General features: G+C 36.1%; 1 protein-coding gene across 1 annotated transcript; it reads right to left on the bottom strand.

The window, feature by feature from the left end:
- Positions 1 to 277: 277 nt before the first annotated feature.
- LOC116712275 (mucin-3A-like) lies at positions 278 to 25,548 on the bottom strand. The gene is made up of 23 exons (XM_032552156.1): positions 25,304 to 25,548; positions 21,838 to 21,935; positions 18,711 to 19,036; positions 15,012 to 15,270; positions 13,721 to 13,783; positions 13,000 to 13,041; positions 10,541 to 10,678; positions 10,401 to 10,436; positions 10,247 to 10,320; positions 9,129 to 9,209; positions 9,008 to 9,051; positions 8,790 to 8,926; positions 7,306 to 7,417; positions 7,177 to 7,235; positions 7,044 to 7,091; positions 6,237 to 6,301; positions 6,115 to 6,158; positions 5,924 to 5,960; positions 5,805 to 5,842; positions 5,067 to 5,194; positions 4,850 to 4,970; positions 388 to 4,069; positions 278 to 295 (listed from the first exon to the last, which is right to left on the bottom strand). The coding sequence occupies exons 2-23, from the start codon at positions 21,929 to 21,931 to the stop codon at positions 278 to 280; spliced, it is 5,646 nt and encodes a 1,881-aa protein (XP_032408047.1). The 5' UTR covers positions 21,932 to 21,935; positions 25,304 to 25,548.

Below are 25,548 nucleotides of genomic sequence, written 5' to 3'. Positions count from 1 at the left end.
ATTGGATGGTAGGACACTAGTTGAAGGTGCAGAACTGAGGAGCGGATCAGTTGTAGGTCTAGTGGATGTAGTTGTACCATGCGTTTCTGTTTCACTGGATGGTAGGACACTAGTTGAAGGTGCAGAACTGAGAAGTGGTTTAGCTGTAGTTTTAGTGGATGTAGTTGGACCATGAGTTTGTGTTTCATTGGCCTTAAGGGCACTGGTTGAAGGCACATAACTGGTGGGAGGTTCATTTGTAGTTTTAGTGGATGTAGTTGCACCATAGGTTTTTGTTTCACTGGATGGTAGGACACTAGTTGAACGTGCAGAACTGAGGAGCGGTTCAGTGGTAGTTTTAGTCGATGTAGTTGCACCATAAGTTTTTGTTTCACTGGATGGTAGGACACTAGTTGAAGGTGCAGAACTGAGGAGCGGTTCAGTGGTAGTTTTAGTGGATGTAGTACCACCATAGGTTTTTGTTTCACTGGATGGCAGGACACTAGTTGAAGGTGCAGAACTGAGGAGCGGATCAGTTGTAGTATTAGTGGATGTAGTTGCACCATAAGTTTTTGTTTCATTGGATGGCAGGACACTAGTTGAAGGTGCAGAAATGAGGAGCGGTTCAGTTGTAGTTTTACTGGATGTAGTTGTACCATAAGTTTTTGTTTCATTGGATGGTAGGACACTAGTTGAAGGTGCAGAACTGAGAAGTGGTTTAGCTGTAGTTTTAGTGGATGTAGTTGCACCATACGTTTTTGTTTCATTTGATGGTAGGACACTAGTTGAAGGTACAGAACTGAGGGGCGGATCAGTTGTAGTTTTAGTGGATGTAGTTGAACCATGAGTTTGTGTTTCATTGGCTTTAAGGGCACTGGTTGAAGGCACATAACTGGTGGGCGGTTCAGTTGTAGTTTTAGTTGATGTAGTTGTACCATAAGTTTTTGTTTCACTGGATGGCAGGACACTAGTTGAAGGTGCAGAACTGAGGAGTGGTTCAGTTGTAGTTTTAGTGGACGTAGCTGCACCATAAGTTTTTGTTTCATTGGGAGTGAGGACATTGCTTGAAGGTACATAACTGGGGGACGGTTCAGTTGTAGTTTTAGTGGATGTAGTTGTACCATAAGTTTTTGTTTCATTGGATGGTAGGACACTAGTTGAAGGTGCAGAACTGAGGAGCGGATCAGTTGTAGGTCTAGTGGATGTAGTTGTACCATGCGTTTCTGTTTCACTGGATGGTAGGACACTAGTTGAAGGTGCAGAACTGAGAAGTGGTTTAGTTGTAGTTTTAGTGGATGTAGTTGGACCATGAGTTTGTGTTTCATTGGCCTTAAGGGCACTGGTTGAAGGCACATAACTGGTGGGAGGTTCAGTGGTAGTTTTAGTGGATGTAGTTGTTGCATAAGTTTTTGTTTCATTGGATGGTAGGACACTAGTTGAAGGTGCAGTACTGAGGAGCGGTTCAGTTGTAGTTTTACTGGATGTAGTTGTACCATAAGTTTTAGTTTCACTGGATGGTAGGACACTAGTTGAAGGTGCAGAACTGAGGGGCGCATCAGTTGTAGTTTTAGTGGATGTAGTTGAACCATGAGTTTGTGTTTCATTGGGTTTAAGGGCACTGGTTGAAGGCACATAACTGGTGGGCGGTTCAGTTGTAGTTTTAGTGGATGTAGTTGCACCATAAGTTTTTGTTTCATTGGATGGTAGGACACTAGTTGAAGGCGCATAACTGAGGGGCGGATCAGTTGTAGTTTTAGTGGATGTAGTTGTACCATAAGTTTTTGTTTCACTGGATGGTAGGACACTAGTTGAAGGTGCAGAACTGAGGAGTGGTTCAGTTGTAGTTTTAGTGGACGTAGCTGCACCATAAGTTTTTGTTTCATTGGCAGTGAGGACATTGCTTGAAGGTACATAACTGGGGGACAGTTCAGTTGTAGTTTTAGTGGATGTAGTTGTACCATAAGTTTTTGTTTCATTGGATGGTAGGACACTAGTTGAAGGTGCAGAACTGAGGGGCGGATCAGTTGTAGTTTTAGTGGATGTAGTTGAACCATGAGTTTGTGTTTCATTGGATGGTAGGACACTAGTTGAAGGTGCAGAACTAAGGAGCGGATCAGTTGTAGTTTTAGTGGATGTAGTTGGACCATAAATTTTTGTTTCACTGGATGGTAGGACACTAGTTGAAGGTACATAACTGGTGGGCGTTTCAGTTGTAGTTTTAGTGGATGTAGGTGTACCATAAATTTTTGTTTCATTGGCAGTGAGGACATTGCTTGAAGGTACATAACTGGGGGACAGTTCAGTTGTAATTTTAGTGGATGTAGTTGTACCATAAGATTTTGTTTCACTGGATGGTAGGACACTAGTTGAAGGTGGAGAACTGAGAAGTGGTTTAGCTGTAGTTTTAGTGGATGTAGTTGAACCATGAGTTTGTGTTTCATTGGATGGTAGGACACTGGTTGAAGGCACATAACTGGTGGGCGGTTCATTTGTAGTTTTAGTGGATGTAGTTGCACCATAAGTTTTTGTTTCATTGGATGGTAGGACACTAGTTGAAGGTGCAGAACTGAGGGGCGCATCCGTTGTAGTTTTAGTGGATGTAGTTGAACCATGAGTTTGTGTTTCATTGGGTTTAAGGGCACTGGTTGAAGGCACATAACTGGTGGGCGGTTCAGTTGTAGTTTTAGTGGATGTAGTTGCACCATAAGTTTTTGTTTCATTGGATGGTAGGACACTAGTTGAAGGTGCAGAACTGAGGGGCGGATCAGTTGTAGTTTTAGTGGATGTAGTTGGACCATGAGTTTGTGTTTCATTGGCCTTAAGGACACTGGTTGAAGGCACATAACTGGTGGGAGGTTCAGTGGTAGTTTTAGTGGATGTAGTTGTAGCATAAGTTTTTGTTTCACTGGATGGTAGGACACTAGTTGAAGGTGCAGAACTGAGGAGCGGTTCAGTTGTAGTTTTAGTGGATGTAGTTGGACCATGAGTTTGTGTTTCATTGGCTTTAAGGACACTGGTTGAAGGCACATAACTGGTGGGCGGTTCAGTTGTAGTTTTAGTGGATGTAGTTGGACCATGAGTTTGTGTTTCATTGGCCTTAAGGACACTGGTTGAAGGCACATAACTGGTGGGCGGTTCAGTTGTAGTTTTAGTTGATGTAGTTGCACCATAAGTTTTTGTTTCACTGGATGGTAGGACACTAGTTGAAGGCACATAACTGGTGGGCGTTTCAGTTGTAGTTTTAGTGGATGTAGGTGTACCATAAATTTTTGTTTCATTGGCAGTGAGGACATTGCTTGAAGGTACATAACTGGGGGACAGTTCAGTTGTAATTTTAGTGGATGTAGTTGTACCATAAGATTTTGTTTCACTGGATGGTAGGACACTAGTTGAAGGTGGAGAACTGAGAAGTGGTTTAGCTGTAGTTTTAGTGGATGTAGTTGAACCATGAGTTTGTGTTTCATTGGATGGTAGGACACTAGTTGAAGGTGCAGAACTGAGGAGCGGATCAGTTGTAGTTTTAGTGGATGTAGTTGCATCATAAGTTTTTGTTTCACTTGATGGTAGGACACTAGTTGATGGTGCAGAACTGAGAAGTGGTTTAGCTGTAGTTTTAGTGGATGTAGTTGTACCGTAAGGTTTTGTTTCATTGGATGGTAGGACACTAGTTGAAGGTACAGAACTAAGGAGCGGTTGAGTTGTAGTTTTATTGGATGTAAGGAGGCTTGTTGTAATTGCTGTTGTCTGATTGTGGATTGGACCAGTTGTAGATACATTGTTGTTTTTTGTTTCACTAAAACTAGCAGTAGTAAACACTGTTTGATTGGTTGATATTTTGTAGTCGACTGTGGTATTCTTAGAAAATCCGGCAGCCGATGTTAAGCTGTGCAATGTTGAGTTGTTTGGTGGAGAGAAACTTGTGTTTGGAGACCATGTCAGCTGTTTTTGCTCAGCGTTTGCTATTGTGTGGGTCACAGATGTTGGTGAAGTGAGGCTGTTTGACTGAGTGATGCTCTGAGTTGTGCTTTTCGTTTTAGGATCTGGGGGGCAACTGTCCGCCAGGAGAACAGCAAGTGTCTCATTAGCTTCACTGCGGACAGAAAAAAAAAACAGAAGTTAAGAGACTGTTTAGTGATTTAAGATAACTTGTTGTTATTCTATCTGCTAGCTTTGCTAATTTAGAATAATTGCAGAACAAGATAGGAAGTGTTAATTAGGGGTGCATCAATTTATTGGAACCAATTTCTTTAATTTTGGGACATCGGCAAATACTTGCATGTGAAGTTGATCGTATCCCCTGATCTTATCTGCCCTCTTCTGTACTTTTTCAGTTAACAATGGTCACCCCACTGTTACCAACTCAGCGACTTTTGTTGTTATATTTAGCAACATTTAAGACAAAAAAAATTTACATTATCCAAAATTGGAATCGGCAGGTCAGGTTTTTTAAAGATCGGTAATTGGAGATCTGCCAGAAAACTGCAATTGGTGCACTCCTACTTTTAATGGTACGTATGAAAATGGCAGTGTTATGCAGCATGTAGGGCTGTAACAAAATCTAGTGAACATTAACATGTATTACTCTTGTTAGCTGGATGTACTGTTATATCCTGTGTTGCACCTCTATGAAGCTGTAAGTAGAAGTCTCGTAAACTGAGTTTATTTACTGAGTAGAATTTAACCTGTTTCTGGTGCTTTTAAATGGTAGAATTATTGTTTCTTCTCTCCAAGTTTTCTCAGAGAGGGAAAACTTGTTGCTCTTTTAATCTTAAACTCAATGGCATGAAAAAGCTTCGTCCAGAATTGGTCCAAAATAAGAAAACAAACCATTTTCTATAGTTTTTATTTGAAGTTTTGTGTAAATACAAACCATTTTATTAGAGTGGAGCCAGGCTGACAAACATCCGAGGGAAGCAGGTCAGCTTTACTCCAGTTCAGGTTGGACGCCAACAGGGCGCGACCAGACAAATCTGGAGGGCCACCACATACCACTGAGGCAACAGAGAGTTTCATCAATAAGTAGATAAAAACATTTTTATATATTATCATTGTTTTTATATGCATGTGAAAACAATGAAGGCACTAACTCATTCGAGAAAGTGAGTCATCGGTCGTTATGAACTCTTCCTTTTTAATGAGGAGCTGCACAAGTTTACTGAGGGAGCAGCTATTGACGGGTCCGGACATTTCCAGCACCACCATGCAGCTGTAGAACCTGGAAAAACCAGGAAGAAACGTTCATAATCTCTAATTTATGCTCCCACAGCAGGCATTCAGTGTGTCCTGTATTTAAAATCTGTCCAGTTTTTAATCCCACTTTATGTTTTAAAATCTTTGAATATGTTTTATATGACAAAGATAAGCTCAAAAGATGATTATTTCATTTATACCAGGACAAAAACAATCCAAACCCATCTGTACTTTTGTGAAAATGACATTTTCTCCTGGGAAAATCATAACTTACAATTCGCAAGCATAAAAATAACTTATTTGACAACATGAAGTAGGCTAAAAAGTAAAAAAGCAACATATTGTCAACTTCAGTCAATAAATTAAAATATTTTTCAGATTTAAATTACCTTTTTAAAAACAACCTTCAAGAAAACATTAAACATACTTTTCATTACGCCACACAATTCTGTATGAAAATATTTTTTATTATTCTGATGTAAATTTGAATTTAAAATGTGGCGTTTTCTTTTAGCTGTAAAATAATGTAAGTAACAGCTTTAAACATCTTTCTGAGTGTAAATAATCTATATAATGTTTCACTTGAATTCAACGATATTCAGTATTTGAATATGACTGAATTGCATCATGTTTACCTCTGATTCATTTCCCCGTAACATTCCAGATGAGTGCGCTGGATAAAAAAAAACAACATATATTATGATATTTTTACCTTATAAATAAATAATTTAAGGTTATTTGCAGTAAAATTTACCGTGTGTTTTGTTACGATGTCTGAACAGTTGACTCCCCTGAAAACAAACAATGGTTTGTATGTATAGTTGTTAACTACGTTTTATATGTAGTGCTCAGGTAATAATGAATGTTCTGGTCAAACAGATTAAACATTCAATAGTTATAAAAACTTAATCTGGTGAACAATTTAGAGCAGATAGAGTCACTTACTGTAAGTTCGGGATGCACACTGAGAGGATGCTAGATTTTAATAACTATCAAACAAGAGTAGAAAGTCAGTTTCAGAAGATATTTAATGTAACAAACTATGAAAGTACAATAACTTTACATACCAAGCGTTTGAGGTGGATAACTGTTGTATTACTGGTGATTTTGATTTTTATAGCATAAAGCTGGCCTGAAAACAGAACGAGGGATGGATTATGAGAGATGCATACCAGCAGCAAAATGCCTGGTTCACATTTTCTCGTCTTATGATCATAAATAGTCATAAATAACGCTACAACGGCATATCGGGGCCTTTGTGGACAGGGGAAAAGGAGTAAAATTTCATCAAAAAACTCACGAACTTTTCTGGAAAAACATGGAAATTTCTTAGTTTCAAAAGTTGAAAATGTTCCACTTTAATCTACAATGGCTTTATTACGCTGTTGTACCTCAATAACTGGGAGGTGGTAGGAAAATCCAACATTGTTTTTAAAATTTTGCTGCAGGTTTTTAGGGTCATGCTACAGGAAATTTAGAGCATTCTTGCTGCCATTCTCAAAAAAAAAGACAAGATTTGTTTAGTGACGCATTGTTTGGACAAATATTCCCTCTGATTTTTACTTTGGAATCATTTCTATGATGGGTAACCAATTAGCAATTAGATAGAGCAACAGGATGGCATCTTAAAAACTCAAATAATGAACTGCTAACATTAGAGCTGTTGTTATATTGTTTCATACTTTATCCTGAATAACCTGGGGGAGAATCTGAGAATGTAGTGACTGAACTATGGAGTATTTATCCCTGAGAGTTTGATTCCTTAGTAAACCAAAAATAAAAACCACAGGAGTAAACACAAAATGATGCCCAACCTTGATTTTAACTTCTCTAACAAAACAAAACCCAGATTAAAGATATTTCTCTCGTCTTACTTTCAGTTTCACAGAAAGCAGAGCAGTTGCAGAAGCGAGGAGTCGTCCCTGAGAAGCAGAAAAACCTTGATGAGAAACATCAGAGGCAACAGTCGATTTGTTCTGGCAACACAGCAGAATAAATTACACAAACCGCTGCAGGAGTTTGGCGCCTGTTGTGGAGTCGCCACAGAGTTTGTCTCTAAGACAGAACTGGAGGAGAAACGTGTTAAACACAGAGCGTGGATTAATTAAACAGAGTGAAACTGGAGTTGCTGCTCACCATGTGACATTAGTGGTCCTGTTCAACCGACAGATTTCATCCAAAGACGACGTGGACGTGCATCGCACAAAGTCACCACTAGAGGGCAACCCGTCCTCACACAGCGTTCTTCCTGATGTGGAAGAAAAACAGAAAAATCTTTCATTTTTCTATTATCTTGATCAACTTTCACAGATTTGGACCAGACTGAACTTAATTTTACTCACATTTGCTACTGAATAAGTTGGATGTTTGTGTGTAACTTTATAGAGTTTGTTTTTACATAAAGGTGGATGTGCTTCCATGTGCAAAATTTGGGTCCAGTTTGAATGCATACATAATGTGGCATGTTTGCAGAACAGAAGCGAAATGTTAATTTGGAGCAGTGTGTGCCAACACTGCATTTAATAAAACATTTTTTATTCTAATTTATTTCACAAACTGTTGGAGAAACCTCAAAAATTGTTCTCTGTTGTAATTCAAGCTAAAGAACTAATTTACAGCGAAGTCTTGCTGCTCCAATATATTCTGCATAAACAATTTTATGACTCAAATGATCAAACTTTGCTTTATTTTGGTCAGACAGCTGGGATAATTATAGCACACTGCAAAAACACAAAACCTTACCAAGTATTTTCAGTTTAGTCTCTAGTGCAAATGTCTTAGTACACTTGAAATAAGAGAAAACTACCTTAAAAGTAACTTTACAGCAAAATATAGAGGCCAGTTTCACTAAAAACATGGAAAAAATATTTTGTTATAAGTGAAACAATCTACCAATGTAACCTGTACCTTTTCATCAATATTAAGGAATTACCGACTTAAAACAAGGTAATTTTTCTTGCTGAAAAGTTATCTGCAAGTTAGTTTTCTCATATTTTAAGTGTACAAAGATATTTGCAGTAGAAACTAAACCAAAACTACTTGGTAATATTTTGTGTTTTTGCAATCCAGACATAAATAATCAGAAGTTTAGAAGTTGCATCCTTGATAAAAAGGTGTCTCAGCGAGAAACTCATCCATGCGTTTATCTTTAGTCGCATTGATTACTGCAACAACGTCTGACTAAAACAAATCAATCCTTCAGCTGCAGCTGATCCAGAACGCTGCTGCTGGCGTTCTGACTAAAACCAGGAAGATAGAGCGTGTCACCAGACATGGAGAAGCAGCATTCAGCTTCTATGCACCACAAATCTGGAACAAACTTCCCAAAAACTGCAGAACTGCTAAACACTGAGTTCCTTTAAATCAAAGTTAAAAACAAACCTGCTTAGCTGCTTTTGAACAACTATAAATTAAACGTTAATCAATATATTTGATGTAATTTTTGTTACTCGTTTCTTAATTGGTGGCTGCGTGATGTTTTTATTTTTGTGTTTTTATGATATAAGTCACTTTGAACTGCCTTGTTGATGAAATGTCCTGCAGAAATAAATGTAATAGATTTATTTCCCACCCATGTTCCTTTAACATGTTTGATTCAAACATTTAAAATCTCGGCTCACCGACTCTCTCCACATTCCCTGTGATGTTTGCCTGCAGCGATCCTCCGGCGCGCTGCAGTGCGGCGTTCCCAGCATGCTGCAGGTCGCATGCTGACATGGCACGGCTGAGGAACAGCAGCACGTTGCACACCGTCTGGCTGCAAAACAAAATGCATCCAAACCATTACGGGGAAATTTTACCGGCGTATTTTCAGACACCTAAACGGATTTATTGTTACCTTTCAGTGGCGGCAGGTTTTGCTCTGCATGTCACTTCCACGACCTGCAATGACGCCATTGTGTCTGGTTTACAGAAGTGAAAATCAGAGATGTGTTGCCATGTTTGTGGAGAAATCTGACCTGAAGTTGCCCGTTAGCTTCACAGAAGTTGCTGAATCCTGCCTCATTGCTGGTGCTGCTACAGTCAAATGCTTTTGACACCTGAGTGAAAGACGGAGAGACAGAAGCAGATAAATGGAGACACTGTTGGTTTCCATCTCCAGCTGAAACAGTAAACCAGAATATTTTATGGTAGCTGTGTAATTAAATTGTGTTTCTTTGGTCAATTATTGTTGTATTTCTGCAGCTAAAGGCAAAACATCTGCAAAAACACAAAAGGCCGGCCTGCTGAACTGTCTGGAACGCTGCAGACGTCCAGGTTTGTTCCTCATTCCTGAACACTGTGATCCAATAGAGAGGAAATGTTTTTATTGAGAACATTTTTCTTCTTTATTGAATCATAAAGTTGAATAAAGAAAAACAATCTGAACCCTGCAGTGTTTGGTTTTGCTTCAAACCGTTGCATGCCATCACATCTTTTTACTTTTTTTCCCTAAATTCAAAATTTGATGGTTCTGTCCTGCAATGTCCTGCAGAAACAAACACTTGAAAACATCAGTTTGGGTGTAATTAATCTGTATAGTGTGAAATAAATTAACTTTTCACTAATATTCTAATTAATTGAATGGATGTGTATATCCAATTCAGATTTTTATTTAGGGTATATGATGAAAAAGGTTCATTATTTATTCTCAGACACTACTTTGAGTTGGTCTACATCACCTACAATCGCAGAAGTTCAAATATATTTGACAAAAAGCTTAACAGGTGTGAAGACACCAGAAGTTCTGTCACATCAGCAAAATTAAGGTTGTACAACTTTATAGCAACAGGAAGCTTGGTATATTTTTCCTCCCACTAAGTAAATGTACTGATATAAAAGGTAAATTCATTTTATTTAATTTTTTTTTTCAGTTTTTTTAACAGAAAAGGAGGAGCCGGGCGGTAAATGTCAGCAGCTGCTGTCTAAGCTGTCAGGTCACTTTAAAATTGCCTTTAGGCTCATAACAAAGCAGGAATGTGGTGCTGACTTGGTTCTGGTGAGACCGGTTTGTGGGAATATGACATTTACAGTACTTAAATGAGAGATTCAGCGCTTCAGAAACCCATCAACACGTGCATGACGTTTTTCTTCTCACCAGATTACGGAGGTCTTGTTCTGTTTTATTGCTTTGCTCAGCTTTCACACTCATGGGTATCCAGTAGTAAGCACCTAAAGGACAAAAAAGTACATAAAGCTATAAAAATGTTCATTTAAAAGGAACAGATTGGACAAAAGTGAGTGATTCTTACTTTTGTTGGAACATAATTGACTGATGTCACAGGTAACTTGAGTTCATGAAAGACAATAAATGAAAACATTTTGTTCTTTACATGAAAAACTCACCTTCATTCTTATTTATGCGCTAAATATTCCCTGAATGCAGACCAACCTGCAGTTGTGCTTCGTTCTGCAGGCAGAGCTGTGATTGGATGAACCCTGGTGCTTAGTGCGACCTGATTAGCTGAACTTTTGTCAGGTGTTGTGGTTCTCACCACTGCTGGAGACGTGATTTCTGAGTAACTGGTCTCTGAAATCAAATAAATCATCAGACAAACTCTGTAACAGTGTCCTATAATGCGCAGACCAGTGGCGGTCCTGGCGTATTTGGTGCCCTGGGCCCAAATGCCCCACCATGACGCATCATCTAAATCAGGGGTGTCCAGACTTTTTGCCAGATGGGCCAAAATTATCATCTCAAAATTAGTCGCAAGACAAAAAAAAACAAAGTAAAATCAAGCAAATAAAGTAGATATTTATTGTAGATCCAAAACTTGAAAGGGATTTTTACAACGCTGCATTGGGGTCAATGTAGATTAAAAAAACTCAGATATTTTGTGATTAATCTCAGAAATTTTCTAGAAAATTTCCAACATTTGAAATGCATACGTTTTTTGTAGAAAATGTTTGATATGTAAAAGTTAAAGATTTTTTTTAATGGTAAATTCTGAGGTAATGCTAACACGGTTTCCTCTTTTATTTTCTTCATTTATCTTTGTCTGATATTAAAAACTGTTCAAATATTTAAGAAATCTGTAGATGAAGAACACTTTTTCATGACTGCTTCCTGTTCTTACTTCCTGTAGCAGCTAGCCTTGCAGCTATGCTAACATTAGCATAGCTAACTTTAGTATTAGCTAACATTAGAAAACAAGTATATTTTTGGTTTTAGCTGTTATTTTAATTTCTGTGCTCTTCTTTCAGAATAGTTCAGCAGGCAACATGTTTGTTCCCCACAAAGAAAAAACATTCTTTGTGGCTTCTGGAAATTTTCTGCGGCGCCACGTTGCTACATCCTTCTGCTACCACTTCCTGTGCTGAATAGTGAAAACTGTTGCTATTCAGTGGTCAAAGTGGGTCTTTGCTGAAAAACAATGATCATCTCTGCTGTAAATCACACAAGAAATGTTCCTTTCTGAAGATGACAAAACAAAAAATGACAAATTTGGTTCTTATAACAGGGAATATTGTTCCTAAAGAGTTGTTATCCTCAGGCAGTGAATCCTATACTGCAGTTTGATAGAAAAGAAGACGCAGTTCCTGTCAGGTACTTTCCCAAAGCCTTCAAGCAGATTTTCTCACGTGAATAATCCAATACCAGAACCATCCCTCATATCTTTTACATCATGTTTACAAAAGATGTAGGTCCTGCAGAGTGTAATGCTAGCTGGGAGAGAGCCAATCACTTCACAAGTATACGCTACTTTGTATTGGTCGCACATAACATATGAATAAAATGCGTCATAGTTTGGTGTGTAAGTAAATTTATTTGATACTAACAATAAAATTTTTGCCTCCTAAATGAATTTTCTTGATCTAAGGAGTCATTAGGATGATGTGCAGACATTATAAAAGTTACCACAAAACTGTCACCATGTTGAGACAGATAATCTGTAAAAAAAAATAAAAATCGATCTCCTCCACCTCCTCCCCATCTGAAGAAACAACCAATCAGAGCCAAGAGGCGGGTCTTAGTGCTGCCAATCAAGCTTGTGAACACGCTGTTAAATGTGCTGATGGTAGAGAAATAACTCAGTTACAGAAAAACTGTTTATCCGATGTTGTCGGTGGACATGCTAGGTAGCATTAGCATTTATGAGAGGCTCTGCTGACAGGAAGAAGCTGTACACACGGTCATGATTGTCAGCGCTAAGATCCGCCTCCTGGCTCTGATTGGTTGTTTCTAGTTATCACCGGTAGAAGGCGGATACTTTCAACAAACATGTAAATAATGCTATATTCATAAAATAACATACATTTTTTTATATTGACAATAGATATTGACAATATAAATGTGCAAAACACTGAAAAATTGCCTAATTGATTTCCTTCACCATTTTTTCACTTACAATTTATATTTTTGTAAAAATTCCCTCCAATGACTCTTCAAAGCAAAACTTTTACAGGTCATCTTTTTAGTCAGTTAACTTGTTGTTATACAATGCTGCTGCAGCATCTGCTGCAGCTGCTGCTGCAGCATTGTATCCTGGACTGAGTCCAAACATTTATATAAACTTTTTCCACAGAAAGCTAAAGTTACCAATGAAAGTGGACTTCCTTTTCTGAATGAACAAGCTCTAGTATGCAAACTTTCTAAACATCTGATTGTATTAATGGCTGTAAGCTATTCAATAAACCTAAACAGCTTGATAATGGAACCTGTGGTTAAGGTTTAAGAGTGCAGGTTAGGTAGCATGGAATCGAATTAGTGCAGATTTTACTGCACACTCATGACTTTTTGCAGGTCAAATGAGAGATAGAGAAAATTAAAAAGGAAAATTTTTAAGTGAATGGTTAGTGTGAAGAATTGTGTGAAAGTATAAGTACGTATTGTCTAAAGGTGAGTCTTACCTGCAGGAAACACTCGACTGCTTCCAGCTCCACTGGTAATGACTGAAACACAAGATATCGTCATTATGTCTGCTGCTTTGCACTTAAAAACTGTTATTCACATCTATTATTTAATGTTTCCCTGTTACGTCATGAAGTCATTTCTTTAAATAAATGTAAAGTTAAATATGTATACTTAACTTTACATTGATGCAGGGATAAACACAAATGTCGTAACTAATTTATTCACAAATTTACACCTTTTTGCAAGAGTAATCCTACCTTTAAAAGATTTTTTTACATTTTGTGATATTAGAAGCTCAAACGTCAATTGGTTTTACTGGGACTGGACCACAAACTAGCTCACAATTGGAAGAATCAAGGTGAAAGATCCTTGGTTTCAAATCTTAAAAGTGTGGCGTTCATCCATATCAGGGTAAATAAGGATGAATGCCACACTTTTAAGATTACATCTAATGTTTTTAGCTTTAATTAGAGAACTAATGTGCTAACACATCAACCGCTAATGTATACTTCACAAATGTAACCAATATGGAACCGAGGCGAGAAAAAAAATTTAAACATCCTTTTACTTCCACTTCATAATTATTGTAATTATGCACTTGTTTATGTTAGTTTATCACAAACAATGTCAGATACACTGAAGTTTGTGGTCGTAACGTGACAAAATGTGAAAACATTCAAGAGGCATCATTACAAAACATTTTTTTTAAAAAGTCACCTGAGTCCACACCACTCGCTGTGGCATTGCTTGGATTTGTATCTCGTCTCAATCTCTTGTGGTCTACAAAACAAATAGACATGCAACATTCAACATGCTCTAAAAACATGCACTGCTAAGGACTTAGAGAAGAAAATAAGTTAGTTGAGGGTTTGCATGCAGTATTTTCTCTAAAACCCCAAGGATAAAACGTAGCGGTGTAGAGAAACTTAATGGGACTTTGTTGTTGTCAGTAATCGGCTGTTGAAGAACAAATGAAACCAAAGCATGAAAGTGATTGCAGTATTGTGTTGGGGACTAGGCAAAATAAAAGAGTGATACATTCAGTTTCAGCTGTAGGTGTTTTAAACTCCTAATTGTCAGGCTACCTTTAGCAGCTAGCTAAGCTGAGCGCTAACACTAGCTTGTGCGTCAACTGAAGCAAGAAGTTTCAGCTGTTACTTATTTTCTCTACAATTTTTACCAATAAAGAGACAACACACACAGTTCCAGGGGTTATTTGTACTTTTACTGAAATTATTCTTTTAAGTTTCTGCTTTTCTAACCAGCTGTAACAAGCTAAAATGCTAACTATAGCATATAAAGACGAACAAACAGAGGAAACTCATGCTGGGTTAGTAAAAATGTTCTGCATAGTAACTTTAAAAAAAAGTGAGGCCTATTATGGATATTAAATTAATACAGTTTTAGTTACATCTGTTATTTTTGTCCCTTCTTTCCTCAAAATGAGCTAACTCCAAATTAGCTAGCACTGTTTTTTACTAGCAATTCTGCTGATTGGAGAATATGCTTCACCCTCATTTTAATTGTCATGTTTAGCTACCACTTATTGTGTCAATACAAACTTTACAAAATGTTTGTTTTGTTTTTTATTTAATAATTAACAATGTGTTTGGTGTTTTTTTTTATTTATTAGCTTTGAAGTTGCTGCCTTTATATCTGGAACTAAAAACATGAGTTTAGTTATTGTAATAAATTACATTTGATGTTAGTATAAACTGAGAATTAAATTTTGTATGTTTTAATATTCTATCATTTTAATGAAGTATTTATTTTTTATTTTAAAATCTTAAAGTTTGAATGGGATTAGAAGAAAGACGAAGAACTTAGCTGTAGCTAAATTAAATGTTCCCTACATGAATCCCTTACTTTAAACTAAAAAAATCTATTGCATTCATGTAAAATGAGTTAATCTGAACAATATCCTGCTTTCAGTTACAAACGCAGTTCAAACATTAGCAAAAAGAATCAGTCATGCGTGTGAAAGTTAATAAATGTCTGTTTTTCTCACCACATGGAAGAGAATGGTCCGTTTCTTTGGCGTTGGGACTGGTAACATCCCAGTAGTTTGCATCCCAGCCAATCTCAGTCCCGTCCTCGCAGGACCTGTGTTCACCCAGGTCTGCCCACATGCGGAAAAGGTACAGCTCCACCTTTCCCACGGCGCCTCCTGGTGATGGGTTTCTCTGATGGCAGCCCAGCCACAGGGAACCAGACAGAGGGATGGCCTGAGCAATGACCGTCCTCTCTGCTACCATGATGTGATCAACCTGGAGCATTTAGACAGACGCTGTTGATTTCGCCAATAGCATGTTTTTATTTAGATATGCTCTACGGAAAAATAAAAAATCCACAAACGGGCGTATTTTCAACAAAAATTATTTGGAGTTACCCAGAAAAATCAATGCATACTGAACCACCTCTGTAGTACATGAAATATTTAGCTTATGTTTGTTTTTTTAGCTTGAATTTCTCAGAAATTACTTCCCTATTAATACTTTAGATGATGGTGGCTAATAACATGTTAAAATTAAGCATGTTAAGTTCCACAAAAGCAGTCCAAAAAACTAATTGAGCCCTTTTATTGGTGCAAATACAAATAAATCCCTGCCTAAACGTATCTTTGAGAATAAATGGACATATATTATTCACAGTCGAAAGGAGTAATGGCAGAAAGTGAATAGAAAACTTTTTTTAACCAATTTGAATAATAAGCTGAACTTAATGCACTGCTTGATGACTAGGTTCAGTTGAAACATATGTAAAATTGGACTGTAATGACAATATTTTGTAAAGTATCTTGAGATGACATGTGAATAAATAAGCTTAGCTGAATTGAATTTAAAAGGCCAGAGCACAACAACAAAAGCTTAAACTGAAGTAATGCTAAAAGGGGAATCATACTAAAATGGAAATTATGCTAAAAGAGAAGTTATGATAAACTTGCTAGCTTAACTTCTATAACTTCATAACATAACAACAAAAATCCACAATGAAAATTATACTAAAGTGGAAATTATGCTAAACTTGCTAGCATAACTTCCAGTTTGGCTTTTTGTTGTTGTGTTGTGACCTTTGCTGTAATGGATTTTGCACTTCGTTTACCTTTCTGAGCCACTGTTCATTTCATTTTTCTCAATAAGAAGAAATATAACTATTGCATAGTTTAAATTTCTTTGCCTGAATCCCCCAAAACCTTTGGAAAAAAGACAGAAACTGTTATCTTGCATAAGATTATTCACCTTTCTATCAAAATCTGTTGATATAAGCTCTAAACAAGAACATACCAGGATCGCTTTAAATTATTTGGTTAATGGAAGAACCATTTTAGGCCACTATCAAACATATTTCAGAAAACCTTTTACCAGATAAGTCCTTAAATGTCTGATAGCTAATCGTTGCTAAATATTCAATGTTTGGATCTTCAAAGCAGTAAAATTTAAAATGACAGTCCTCCAGTTATTGACTGGTATCCCTTATTACTTTAAAAAAGAAAATGTGTGACCAGAGAAATATTTCCATGGCACCAGGATTTATTACACCTCAAAATTATGCTCTTTTATAAGTTTTTCCTGCAAGATCAGGTTGCCGTTGTAGCACGATAAATCCATGTTACTTTTGATTTTTGCTTTGGTGACAAATTTGTTTGTCAAATTTATCAGAGCTAAATGCTACAGTGGATTGAGCTGCAAGCACATTTTAATATGATGTAAAGTTGAAAAATAAGCCACATGTCTTCCCACATATTTGTGCTCGACTTGTTAGCACCTGTAAGCTAGCAGCTAGGTTGGATGTAATAATGCAAAGGTTTAAGCTAGTTAGCCTGCCAAGCTAAAACTGTAGAGCTAATCTTGTTTTTTGACCTTTTGTAAAGTCTGACTTTTTTGCCAATTATTTAAACAGTTGTTTCACCAGTAGTTAGCATTTAGTTTGTTAGCAAACACTGCAAAAACACAAAATCTTTTTGCCCTAGTTTCTAGTGCAAATAACTTAGTGCACTTGAAATAAGACTAACTTAAAAATAACTTTTCAGGAAGAAATATGAGCTTGTTTTAAATCAATAATTTCTTAATATTGATGAAAATCTACTTGTTTATTATTAACAATGATTATTTCACTTTTAACAGGATATTTCTCCCATGTTGTAAATCAAATAATCTGCCAATGGAACTAGTAATTTTTCATCAATTTTAAGGAATTACTGTCTTAAAATATGCTCCTATATGTTGCTTAGAAGTTACTTGTAAGTTAGGTTTCTCATATTTCAAGTGTACTAAGATATTTGCACCAAATACTGGACCAAAAATACTTGGTAATATTTTGTGTTTTTGCAGTGAACTTACAGCTATTAGCTTAAATATACATTTATGGGTCTGATACTTATACAATATGAAGCTCTTTATTGTTTCATTGTTGCTTTCAAATATAGTACATTGTTATTTGATAGTGGTATTGATCAATAGTACTCCAGGTAGCTGCCTTTTTACTATTTCTCACGCAAAAATATTAATATTACGAAAACAGCTTTAAAAAGCATTATGTAAAACAAAATACTTTTTTAAATGTGAATGAAATCGTTAGTTTTAGTAGTTTATTAGTGAATATATTTAAACAAAGTTGCAAGTTTTAGTGAATAATGATATGTAAAGACTGTAATGTAATCACTAGATTTGTAGGTCACTGTCTACGTAGGTTTTGTTCTACCTCAAGTATACTTGTATGTACAATCTCCTTATTTTGTTGTGTCCTTGTATTACACCGCCCATATTATGTAGCAGCAAGAGTAAACGATAGTGACAAGTGTTACTGTTGGCACGTAATTTGTCATTGTTGGTATAATTTCATTGACAAGTTTTGCAATGAGGTAAACTTCAGCACATATTTGATATTTTCCCTCCATAATGAATTACTGTTTTATTCTAATTACAAAAGAATAAAACACAAGAGCACATAAATTTACCTCGAACCAAAATGGGTAAAAGAACAGGATTTCATTATTTTTTTAAAGCACATCATCTTATTTTACTACTAGACTATTAGTTTTATACTCCTATGTGTCAAGCTAGCGTTAGCAGCTAGCTATGCTAAAACTAGCATCATCTGAAGCAAGACGTTTTAGCTTTTTACTTATTTTTTTCCTCCTTTATGTCTCAATCTTCATCAGTAAAGAGACCATATAGTTCCAACAGTCATTGTTTTACTTTTAGTGAAATTAATTTTTATGTTTCTGCTTTTTTAACAAGTTATAGCAGGGTATGCTAGCATGCTAGCAACAGCATGTAAAGAGGGAAGAAAGGGGAGAACTCATACTAGGTGAGTAAAAATGTTATGCATGGTAGCTTTCAAAATAAAAAGTCAGGCACATTTTGAATGTTAAATAAATATCTGTTATTTTTGTCCCTCTCTTCCTCAATATTAGCTAACTACAAATTAGCTAGCACAGTTTTTTACTGGTATCTCCACTGATTAAAGAATATGCTTCTGTAAAGTTTACACTAATTAGAATTGCCATGTTTAGCTACCACTTATTAACTTTGCAAAGTGTCACATAAATTTGACAAATTATTGTCTTTCAGTGCAATTTTCCACTTTGCCTGTATCTTCATTTAGCAAATAATATGTTGGAACTTTTGGTGTTTGCTTTTATACACTACGGATTTGATTTTAAAAAACAAGAACCTAAACTCAGAGTCTAATCTTATTTTACTACCTCCAGGCTGAAGATATTTCTCCGTACGTCCCTCCTTAGACACACCCTGTGCCACACCATTGGGGACATCTTGAACGGAAACCGGTGCTGGACTTGGAGTAACCATCCATAAATTGCTTTGTCGTCCCCTTCGAGACCTAAATCGGGGTTTAGTGTCCGGACTGAGCTGTAAGAAAAGGCCACCCATGGTCCAGGGACAACCACGCGAATATTCACACATACAGTCATCTGGGAAAGGAGTGGAACGGAGATCCCGTCCCGAAGGGCCCAATGGTCTTCACAGCCATTTAATACTGCCTTAATGTCTCCGAGGAAATATCCGTCCACTAAAAAAAGACAGAATTAATGGAAAATTAAGAATTTTAATGGTTTAAAATAGACATGGTTAGTGTTAGCGATAGTATAAAGTGCTAAAATAAAAGATTGGGATTAGAGTTGAGCTAATCGTAGCTACTAAAGGATTATTCAAGCTTGTAGAAATAGAAAATCCTTTGGGGATATATATATATACGTATATCTCCTGTTGTGAGGATATGCAGATATCCTCACAACACATATAATCTTCTATTTACAGTGTGCTAACTGTAAATTTCCTTCACTAGCTTTCTTAGCTAAACGGCGTACTAACATGCTTGTTTCATTTTTCTCTGCTCTCAACCCACCTTGCAAAAACATAAATGGCATTACTTATTTGTTACTGCATAGCTACCAAACTTTCTAGCTTCTAATCACAAAAAAATGCTTAAGAGCCATTTTGTGGAACATGCAAGCAATTTAATAGAGTCAGTCATAACTTGCTGGTGATAGCACTCATGCTAATGTTAACTTGATAGATAAAATAATTATTTTAGCTAATTCTTCCAATAATAGCCATGTCCACAATACTGAATGGAGTAAATCAATATTGGTCAACATGATAGTATTACTCCACATGCTACATTTTAGCTAACCTTCGTATTGATGTTAATTTTCAGCATCAAAACACCTGATTTGGGCCTGACTGACACTACACTTTGGTACTTCAGAAATTTAAAACATTTTGGCCAGAATATTGGGGTAAAGAACTGATGCCTGTCTCCAGCATATTGACAACATCTAAAAACATCATCCAGACATCTGGGTCATCATCCATATGACCCAGATGTCAAAATGGGGCTTCCAAATAGACAACAACCTTAAGCAACGCTGAAGTGACTACCAAGTGGGTTATGGGCAAAAAATTTATGTTTGGCCATCACAAAGTCCAGATCTCAGAGAATTTGTGGGTAGATCTGAAAAGCTGTTTGTGTGAGCGAGTTGGCCTGCAAACCTAACCCAGTTCCTCCAGTTCTGTCAGGAGAAATTGGCCAAAAATCCTGCCAACTATTGTGAGAAGCTTGTGGAACGAAACCCAAAACGTTTGACCCAAGTCATACAGTTTAAAGGCAACGCCACCACACACTGAGAAGATTTTGGAGACGTAAATAAATAAATCACTGATACATTCCCGCTCCTAATATTGTAACATTCAGCCAATAGACATAATTTTGGTAATTTGAACTGGACATTTTCTCTGATTGAACTTCAGATTGTGCGTAAAAAGGTGTTTTTTCATTTTTTATTAAACTTCTGGTCATATGAGCCACAGCTAGAAAGCTGCTCTTCCTACTGAGCTCAGGTTGAAGAAGGGATTTGCCCGTGGGAGTTATCTATCCAAACACCACCACAGGGCCACTAGAAAAGTCACATGATGTCAAATTTAAAAGGAAGAACACATATAGTATATCCAGTGTCTTTCCCCACATTTAGAAAACAGTAACTCATTATTTTTTTCCTAATAGGTAAATGTCCATGTCAATTCAAATTAGTAACGCTGAAAGGACAATTGTCAATTGGTGCTTTGATGAATGGATGCTCTTGTGTGTCCATGGCAACAAAAACCCTGTCAGACAATAATGAGGGATAAGTTCAGGAGTCTCTTAGGCTACGTTTACATTCGGATCTGATCTTTTGTGAAATCGGATTGTTTTAGTAAAACAATCCGTAAAACAATATTTGCGACTTGTGTGTGATCGTCAGTGTGAACTACAAGCTACCGTAAAGTGTCCCGCATGCGCAGTAAAATAACGTCACACATAGAGGGGTGGCTTGGTGTTTTGCCAACCGCCATAAAAAAAGAAGAAGAAGAAGAAGTGCTCAGTGTTTGCAGAAGTAAACGTGGATGCTGATAGTGGAGCATAGCTTACGATTTTGAAGTTGTTGTCCGACCGGAACCAGCACATTAACACCTTAATCTTCATTATTGTTGTTTTTCTTCCCGCTTGCGGGTATCAGGGCGCAGAATAGCGACGTTTGTCGAGTATCGATGACGTTTAGGTCGGATGAATGCGGCCAGTGCCGTACAGATTCAAATCATATTTTAAAAGATCAGATACGTATCGGATTTATAACCTCTGTGATGGAAAAATTACAATAAGGTCACATCTGCTAGTCATGTTATATGAAATGCTTGTGAACTCTCACCAAAATAACTATTTGGGTTCCATGTAGAAGGTTGGAAGTTGTTTTCTACAGCTGCATCAGAACCAGACTGTCTCGAGTTTGTTGTTAATTCTTTATCCTTGGTATGAAACTCATGTGTTTCTCTGCCTGACAGCTTTTCATCCAGACCTGCTTCATTACTGATTGTCCTACAAGCTTCTCTGTATTGTGCACAATATATGAATAAACCTGATTCAGTGATTTCACCTGAACAGTGCTTGGAAATACTATTTTTTCCACGACACCTCAAATCCAAGTTGTCTGGGTCAGAATCAAAAAAAATCCGATCCGTATTGTTCAGCCTGTCATAAAAAGATTAGATACAAGTTGAATTAAGGAGGGAAAATCCGATTTGGGTCACTTAATGCTGTACTGTGAGCATAGCCTTTGATGTTTTATTTGCTTTAAAACACCAAGCAAGTGTTGTTTTGTCAGATGCTACACAAATAAAAGTACTTTACATAGATCCGGAGAACTTTCTGTGGAAGAGACAGATTTGCATAATATTGTAAACGTATGTTTATGCAAATATAAATACAATACGTTGGGCTTTCAGGTTAAACTTTTTTCCCAGGTGTTTATTGTTTGTACATAAACTTCTGCTCACCTGTGGGTGGAGCGGCTGCTGCCAGGAAAAAAAAGATGAGTTGATGGAAACAAAGCCGCCGTCTCCATGTTGCTTCAAAGAAAAGGCCAAACATCCTCCTGGGAAAATAACAACATAATATTTCCATCTTTTTACATTTCTTCCCTCCTTTAGCTCTGAGTTATGTAATCAAATTCAAATCAATGGTCACATTTATTTTTTTTTGCATAGCTGAAATCGTTTGCTCAGCAGCTTCCTCTTTTTAAGCTCTTCCTCCATCGTATTCAGTGTTTCTGTAAATGGCCGACGCTGTGGGAAGCCTTTTTCACAGCTTGAAAGATGAAACAATTGAATATTATCCGCGCTTTTGTGTGAATGAGGGACTTGACTTGAGGGCAGGGAAGGGGAGGACACCGGGGAGTTGGGTTACACCCCATGATATTCACACCTTTCAAAGACGACTTATTGTTTCCAGTACAGTTAGGCTGCTGTGCATCTCAGTTCACACTTTTATGAAATGCTTTTATGTGAATTCTAGGTGTTCAAAATATTAAACTATGTTTGTTCTAATGTGGAAATGAAATATGGCAGGTTTAAGTGGCTCGACAAAGCAATTACACGCCTTTATTATTACATTTCTATTTATTTTTTTTCTAAGAAAAGGCCGTAAGGTTGTTTGTTTCTTGGACGCAATTCCAACTTGATTGTTTATTTCTAGTAAAAATATAAACAAAACAAAAACTAAATATTTCGTACAGCTTAGCTGAAAACTGAAATTATCTAAATCTGATCCTATAAGTTCAAAAAGTGATTAAAAAAAAATGTATCTTAGAAAACTTCCCGTCATCATATTGGATATTTGACAAGCATAAAACATTTCTGCCTTTGTGTTGTTAATTTAATAAATATACATGAATATTTAAAAGTTACCAAAGTAATACTAACAATTCAAAATACAAAAAAATTAATTGCAGATTTTGGGATATTTTTACTGCACGAAGAAAAACTAAATTGATAGAAGTTATAATTTACATAAATTTAAATTACATTAATACCAAAATTATTTATCTCGATTTTAAGTAATGAACCAAGAAAAACTCTTGCATTGTTGCTAATTAATATGATTAATAGTCTTTCACATTATTTTACAAATAAAAATCTAAATTGCATACTCTTGATTATTTAGCTGACCTCTCAGCAATAAAAAAGGGAATATCAAACAATTTTATAACCAGAAATTTGTATTATTGTCCTTTCTTTTCATAATCGAAAACTACTTTATATTTGTATATTACACAAATCCAAATTAAATAACATTAGAGTGGTGTTTTTGCCAGTCGTTGGAAGTAAAAGATTAGATTTTTATGCTGGAGTAAAAGTACTTTAAGATATAAACTATTTAGATCATATTTCTCAACACCCTGAGCAAACAGAACATGCTAATCTGACAATTAGCATGCTAACACAGCTAATTGTTGTGATTTAAAAACAACAGATGTCTAAGAAAACAACTTGTCAACTCTTTACAAGTTTTTAGAAGAATTTAAAACATTTGCCAAGTCAAAATAATTATCATATTCTCTATAAAAACATATAAAGAACCAAATTTATAAGGAGTGTCTGGTGCTAAATTATTTCTGCGACTCTGATATACTGGAACTTAAGGGTTTTTTGACGATTATATTAAAACAGAAACTGGGACCGTACCATTATATTGGAAAATGAAGAGCATTTTAGGGAACAAATCTTTAAAATGTTTATTTTCTTTTAGATGTACGTCTGTTTTTGTGTAGCACAGAACACAGTTGCCTGTTATGCAATAAAAATTTTCAGTCTTATAAAATCAATTAAATTCTGGGAATTAAACTTTGCAACCTTGTGAGTGAATTTTCACCAGTGCAGACAGAGCTCCTGCACAGAATAATGTGACATAAAGTAACTTTACAGTAACGTTGCATTAAAAGTGTCATTATTAACAAATAATTAAAAGTTGACTCTTTTAATGGACTTTTAATTCACTTTTAATGCAACTTCTAGTTCAACTTAGCATTAAAAGTGTCATTATTTACAAAATAAGGCAAAATTTACACTTTTAATGGACTTTTAATAAAATTTTTAATGGAGCTTTGCATTAAAAATGTCGTTATTTAATGAATGACAGTTCATGACAACAGTTGTAAACATTTTTGTCGCCTCTTTCATGTTCATAACAGTGTTATGTCAGTCTTAACCCTTCAAATAAAGTGTTACCAAATACTTTATATCTGCTTCTATAGATTTAGTGAATTTTCATAAGTGCAGATAGAGCACCTGCATAGAATAATATGACATAAAATAACTTTATTATTGCAAAATACTTTAAATCTGTTTCCATAGATTTACTTTAGATATCTGTATTCTGAATGTATGTTTATTCAGGACTCAGTACTAAATGAGCTTCTTGTTTGGGGCAAAATGGCATTAGAAAAAAAGAATTATTTAAATCGTGCAACTCGTCTAGAATCTACCTCACTATGATACAGTTCATGAAGTACAAATAGGGAATTAATTACCTTTCATTTCAGTTCACAGTTATCAAAGTTCAAAGTCAAAGTTAAAGTTATTTTTATGGCTAAACACCAATAAGTCCAGATTATTTAGCCTCCTGCCGTCATGAGGCCAGCGGCAGTGATTTACATTCTGCCTTGTTGCAGATGGAAAGATATGTCACATTTTAGAAGATTTTTTATAATTCTGAACACTAAATCTTGTCATTTCTTAACATTTTGAAGTGTTAAAATGCTAATCTATAAATATACGCAAAAAATATTCAGGATTAAGCTTGTTGACTGGATCTTAGAGACTTGAAGGATATTTTTGGTTTTGTAACGCCATCCTGTATTGTGTTTAAATTAAATCTTCGGATATCAGATAAATGTTATTCTCTTTTGATCATAATCCTCCTGCATACGCAGACATTTGTTTTCTTTATGCTTTAATGTCACAGCTAAATGTTTCAGATTATTATAAAAATATTTAAGATAACCTGCCCTGAAAAACAGAGTTTATCAAGTATTTTTGTCTATTGTCTAGTGCAAAGACAAAACTAACTTATAAGTAACTTTTCATCAAGATATATGAGCTTGATTTAAGCCAATAATTCATTATTTATGAAAAAGTATTAGTTTTACTGGCAGATTATTTCACTTCTAAGATGGGAGAAATGTATTTTATAAGTGTTAGTATACATTTATTTTTTATTATTATTATTAAGGAATTATTTACTTAAAATAAGCTCCTACATCTTGCTAAAAATGACTTGCAAGTTAGTTTTGTCTTATTTCAAGTGTACAAATAAACTAGACTAAAAATACTTGGTAAGATTTTATGTTTTTGCAGTGTAAAGCTTTGAGATTAATTTTTGTTGACAAGATAAAATAATCTGTTCCTTTTCTACTTGCCCCTAAATTCCTCACCTAAAAGTCTTGAAGTTTTAAACATTTCTTACCTGATGGTGTTTGTGTGGTTCTCTATGAGTTAACCTTTGAACCCTTCGGAGGAGGACTTGATATCTTCTCTCCGGTTCGCACACGTCTCTCCATCTTCCCCGTCTTCATCCGTCCGCCATGAATCCAAGTTTCACAAGCTCCACGTTTCTCCTTCCAGGATCCACCTGCGTCTGAGCGGCGATGTTGAAGTGGTTCAGCAGGCGGGAGCGCTCGTTTGTGAGAGAGGTGCGTTCAGGAAATCAGA

The sequence above is a fragment of the Xiphophorus hellerii genome, chromosome 21 (genome assembly GCF_003331165.1).
Source record: "Xiphophorus hellerii strain 12219 chromosome 21, Xiphophorus_hellerii-4.1, whole genome shotgun sequence".
Lineage (NCBI taxonomy): Eukaryota > Metazoa > Chordata > Actinopteri > Cyprinodontiformes > Poeciliidae > Xiphophorus > Xiphophorus hellerii.
The sequence above is the reverse complement of the archived record's forward strand: the minus strand, read 5'-3'. Positions and strand labels throughout refer to the sequence as shown.